Consider the following 5760-nt stretch of genomic DNA (forward strand, 5'->3'; position numbering starts at 1 on the left):
TTTACATATATATACATCATACATGGGAGGCGGTGGGGCAGAGATGAGGCTCACCTTCTATGAAGTGGTCGGCTGGGGTTGTGCGAGAGGAAATGATGGAGCGAAAAGGGAATGGACCTCAACTCTAGTTCGCACAGGCAGTTCTCACGTCATGGAGGGAATAACAGAGCGTTGACTAGCCAATCACGTGAACTTAAGGCACATCCAAGTTGGCAGTGGGAGTGGGGTCCACAAACGTCTGTCGTCTCATGATCATTTCTCGAGGGCCCGAGTTTAAATTTTTGCGCTAGGTTTTCAATCGAATTATGGGTTTCCTGGGGAATCAACGGCCAAGGTCAAGGAGCATGACCGAGGTGCATAGTCGACCATTGATCCCATCTCCTCGAGGTCATAAAATGACCCCATGGGAGATAGTCCTAAGGGTGGGGGCCCGGGGGCTCTTAGGGACCTAGGACAAGCATCAACATGGAAATAATATATATAACGCAACTATCTATATATTGTGCTCTCGACTCTCGAGTCTCTGGAGTCTCCCCCCCGTGCAGGGAAAGTTCGTCTGTTTGCCAGATCCCGATGCACAGGGAAATATCAACGAAAAAAGAAAATTAGAAAATAAATAACATAACGAAGATCTGTTACTGCAAACCCAGGGTCATGGCCATGCCTGCCCTTACTCCCAACGCCATCGCCTCCATCGCCGCCGGTAACCTGGACCTGCGGCCTCTCCTGCAGGTCCTCGATGTCAAGGAGATGGCGGCACCGACAAAGACTTACTACCGCCTTCTCCTCTCCGACGGCGCCTTGGTGCAGCAGTCCGTTCTCGCCACACAGCTTAGCGGCCATATCTCTTCGGGCCAGATCAAAAAGGGCACCATTGTGCAGCTCCTTGATTATGTCTGCAACACCGTCCGAGACCTGAGGTGAGCGCTTATTTTACTGCTCCTCCTTCCAAGTTTTCCTTTTGATTAATATTAGTAGTTAGGGCTATAATTCTTTTTGTAATGAGGCATTTCTTGCTTTGATGATTGTGGTACAATTGTACTTTGGATTATCCTGCGCTTCTAATTCATGGATCGATGTGCTGTTGTGAGGATTTGATTTCCCATTTGCACTAGGTCTTTCTCTGTATTGCTTCCCATTGAGTCTTCACAATCTAAGTTACAGAACGTGCTGCGTGTGTTATTTTTTAATCCATTATCTATGTGGGAATCACATTCATAAGACGCAGACCTAGTCTATAGTGTTTTTTGGATCTTGTCAGGATTGTGTTTTCTGGTCCAGCAGACTACTGAAGCTTCAGCTTTAGGAATCATCGACTTTTATGTTCTGTTTCCTGATTTACTCCTGTGAATTCCTGTAGAATTCCCAGATTGGTTGCCTATTTTAGTATTGAGTCATGCTTTCATAACAGGACTTCTCAAGTAAATACTGATATGCTCCAGTTTGGACGTGAATACTATGGTGCCACTGGGGAATCAAAACCCAGGGGTCAAACTTATGCCCCAACAACACTCAACCCACACTCAATCCAACTCGGCTGCAACCTCATTGGTTCTAGTTTAACATTGCATGTGTTAATTGCACGAGTTAGTTGAATTTCAAGGTAAATTGTTCCAGTAGCTAACTACAGCATACACAGGGAATCTGTCAAACACCAAGGCCAAACTGGTGCGCATTTATATTTTTGAGATTGGGGAGTTAGTGTGGGATTTAGAGGCCAAATTTTGGCAGCTCTTGTTTAGCTGTGGTGCTTTGTACATGGGAATTCTCATTTTTCTGTAATTGTGCCCATTCTAGTGTTTGTAAGGCTTGTTGCAATACTGCACGGGATTGGAAACCCTAGTTTTAAGGAACATTCTGATTGTATGCAAAATTCATGCTAAGTGATGCAAACGTCCACTTTGCTGTTGCAAAAATGGCACAGCTGGATCAGCATTCCTTATGGGGAATTACAGCTAGATTATTAAGAGACTCAAAACTCTGTACATGAATTAGCTTTTTGAGGTGCACCGTTGCACGTATATGTAGTAAATGCACGGTATGGTTACACGAGTGATCAATGAGCTATGCAATGTTTAAGACTGCAGGTTGCTAGTCACTACTGACTTTTTATGCTTGGAAGAATTTAGAGCGTCACCTTTGGTCCCTGGTTCCATCAGCCTACTGATATCTGAATTGCCATTTGTTGTCAGTGCAGGATTATTCAGGTGCTCAATTTGGAGATTATTTATTTTTCTTCTGACACAATTGGAAGCCCCAAACAGTTCCTGCAGAAGCAGCAGGCAGCTCAGCAATCACCCAATGCAGAAACTGTTTCAGGATTTCAGAAAGAAACTGGCATAGACAATTCTTCAAGACTAGGTCAAGTCCCTCAAGCAGGAGTTTCATCTGGTGATTCCCCTCATGGTAGGGCTGCTGTGTCTTCTGTTTATGAGCCAGCACCTACCTACTCAAACAAAGGGCCTATTGCCAGAAATCAAGCTCCTGCCAAAATAATTCCCATTGCAGCACTAAATCCATACCAGGGTCGCTGGACTATAAGAGCACGGGTAACAGCTAAAGGAGACCTACGAAGGTTCCACAATGCCAGAGGAGATGGTAAAGTGTTCCATTTCGATCTTTTAGATGCCGATGGTGGGGAAATACGCGTGACTTGTTTCAACAATGCTGCTGATAAATTTTTCAATGAGATAGATGTTGGGAAGGTGTACCTGATTTCAAAGGGCTCTTTAAAACCTGCACAAAGGAATTTTAACCACTTGAAGAATGATTGGGAGATATTTTTGGAAAACTCCTCTACAGTTGAACTCTGTAGAGAAGATGAGGATAATATTCCTCAACAGCAGTTCAAGTTTGTTCCAATTACGGAGGTCGAGAACATGGAGGAAAATATGATGGTAGATGTTATTGGAGTGGTGGTGACAGTGAGTCCAACAAGCCCCATCTTGCGAAAGAATGGTTTAGAGACGCAAAAAAGAACACTTGAACTTAGGGATATGTCAGGACGCAGTGTGGAGTTGACCATGTGGGGCTCTTTTTGTGCTCGAGAGGGCAATCTTTTGAAGGAGAAATGTGATTCAGGTCACTACCCTGTTTTGGCTGTCAAGGCAGGCCGCATTAGTGACTTTAGCGGGAAATCTGTGGGTACTATTTCCACAACCCAGCTAATGATTAACCCTTGCCTTCCAGAGGCACAGCAATTGAGGAATTGGTTTGAGAATGTAGGCAAAGACTCTTCTTATCATTCTATTTCACGGGATGGAGGGCCTGGTGCCCGCATTGAGATGCGCAAGACAGTAACTCAAATCAGGGATGAAGGCCTTGGTCGTTCAGATAAACCAGACTGGATTGCTGTAAAAGGCACAGTCTCATACATTAAAACCGATACATTTTGTTACACGGCTTGCCCTCTCATGGTTGGCGAAAGGCAATGTAACAGAAAAGTTCTTCGTTCGGGAGATGGCATGTGGTGGTGTGATCGATGTGATAAGTCTGTACCAGAATGTGAGTATAGATACCTGCTCTCGGTGCAGATTCAAGATCACACAGGTGTTACTTGGGTCACTGCATTTCAAGAGGCAGGTGAGGAAGTTCTGGGGGTTAGAGCAAAGGAGCTTTATTTATGGAAGCAAGATGAAGATCCGAGATTCGAAGACACCTTACAGAAGATAATGTTCACACAAAGCCTGTTCAAACTGAAGGTGAAAGAAGAGAATTATCAACATGATGAGCTTCGTGTTAAGTGCACTGTTATTAAAACAGAAAAACTTGATTTCGTAGCTGAAAGCAGGGTGCTTTTGGATCTGATCAGTAAGCTCATGAGATGTGAGGACATGAATGGTTCAAACCCTAACACATCACTTTCTTCTGGACAAAGTGGGAGGTCAGAGTATCAGTATGGTAGCACATCAATGGGCTACAATGTTGCTTCCTTGTCCACAATTGGGTCTGGATATGCCTCAAACAAGGTTTACGGAAGCAACTCCAGCAGTGCCTTCACTGGAGGTGGCTCTTCAACTGTCGGAAATTCATGTTATAAATGTGGGCAAGCAGGGCATTGGGCAAAGGATTGCTTAAACAAAGGGCGGGGAAGATTCTAGCAAGAGTCCATCCTTTTCATTCGTCTGTGGCAATCTTCACCATGACTTCCAGAAAAATCAGCCAGTTTATAGGGGATTACCTTGATCTCTGATCAGTCAAGTAATTTGGCCGAGCTTTACTGGCAGGCAGTCCCATTGAAATCTGCCTTCAATTGGTAATTCTTAGATTTCCAATACTTGGAACTTTGGAAGAAGGCAGGACACAGTCATGAAAGCATCTTTATATTTATTGACAACATTGAACAAGCACATACAAGTGCTTTGTTGTCATTTACATGTAAATGCAGAGGTTATTCATCATCACATTAGCGTTCTTTATCAATATCAAAAAGCTTATTGTACTTGTGTTTACTTGTTTTTTGGAAGCCACACTACGAAACCATGTGCATGTAGAGTATGAACGGTATGTAAGGAAGATACTATGTAGGAAAAGGTTATTGAATTTTTAAAGAAATTACATGAGGGATCAACAATGGATCAAAGCATAAAGCCCATGAATTGTGACACATTATGTTGTGATATCCATGACAAAATGTTGGAGTTTCATGAATTAGTAGGCCTCGACTCTGACAAGTACTCCACATTTAAGCACATTTTGGGCCATGATTTTGAGCATAGTCACCATGAAACATGTTCATTCGACTATGAAACATGTTCTAAAGAAGCATTTCACTCACAATGTTTTGTAAGTTCCAAATTTCAATCAAGTTGATTGTAAAAAAGTGTTTGTCCCTTCAAATGGATCCACATTCTTGAAATGTTTTGCACAGAAATTAGAAATTGGGCATGCTTGCAATGAAACATTATGTTTGTGTACATGTGTGCATGTGGGCTTACATATGTCCATACATATATAACATTGAGAGAGAGAGAGAGAGAGAGAGAGTTTGTGTGTATGTGTGTGCGCGCGCGCGTGGTTGGAGAATGGGGAACTTTGTAGGAGAAGGTTAAAGAGAATGGGGGACTTATTAAACTTATTTCCACATATTTGGATAGGTCTAAACCAAGTTGATGGAGGCCTCAACCTATGTTGAGCATTTCTTATGAGATTTTATCAAAGGCCCTAGCTCTAAAAGAGAGTTTATTTAGGTTATGTTGTGGAGAGTAAGCATGATTTTTCTATGGTGAACATGGATGTAGCTTAAGCCTATAGGCTATGACAACATAAGGTGGGGCTTAAACTTCTTAGTTCTCACTTCTCTAGGTTTTGATTCATGATCTTGCAAAACGACAAATGCCTTGTTTGCTATTTTGAGTGGAATGGTCTCTATGACAGTTCTTTTAATGAAGGTTCTAGCTCAGGCGACCAATTAGATAGGGTTGTTCCATAGTTCCTCTCCTATTTGCTATGATCAAGAAGTGATGCCAAACTTAGGGATCATTCTATAATGCATGTGTTGCTCTCCCATTAGAGTGTTTTCTACTCAACTCTTTACTAAGGATAACTCAAATGTGGTGGAGATTAAAAAACCTTCACTAGATGTTATGTTGATTGTGTATCAATGAATTGTTGCAATGCAAAGTTCATACTTCGGCTATCCTCTTCGGTTAGGAATTGCCCTGAAATAATCTTTTGATTGGCTATTGAACAATTTGAAAGTCTAGTTTCAAAAATGGGTGGTATTTAACCATGGTCTAGCAAGTAGGCTAGTTATAGTTA

At 42.4% G+C, this 5760-nt stretch overlaps 1 protein-coding gene across 1 annotated transcript; it reads left to right on the forward strand.

Moving 5' to 3' along the window:
- The first annotated feature begins 522 nt into the window (after nucleotides 1-522).
- On the forward strand, nucleotides 523-4441 carry LOC148016621 (replication protein A 70 kDa DNA-binding subunit A-like). Its single transcript, XM_087664346.1, has 2 exons — nucleotides 523-920; nucleotides 2198-4441. Exons 1-2 carry the CDS (start codon nucleotides 655-657, stop codon nucleotides 4098-4100), a joined length of 2169 nt encoding a protein of 722 aa, XP_087520472.1. The 5' UTR covers nucleotides 523-654; the 3' UTR covers nucleotides 4101-4441.
- The last annotated feature ends 1319 nt before the right edge of the window (nucleotides 4442-5760 follow it).

This window comes from Lygodium microphyllum, chromosome 23 (genome assembly GCF_053477565.2).
Source record: "Lygodium microphyllum isolate KBCC chromosome 23, Lygodium_microphyllum_v1.1.10, whole genome shotgun sequence".
Lineage (NCBI taxonomy): Eukaryota > Viridiplantae > Streptophyta > Polypodiopsida > Schizaeales > Lygodiaceae > Lygodium > Lygodium microphyllum.

Bases quoted from the DNA above. Each gene is read 5' to 3' on its own strand.
- LOC148016621 (XM_087664346.1), top strand. From the start codon at position 655: ATGGCCATGCCTGCCCTTACTCCCAACGCCATCGCCTCCATCGCCGCC. The intron at 921-2,197 runs GTGAGCGCTTAT...TTGTCAGTGCAG, and splicing joins AACACCGTCCGAGACCTGAG to GATTATTCAGGTGCTCAATT.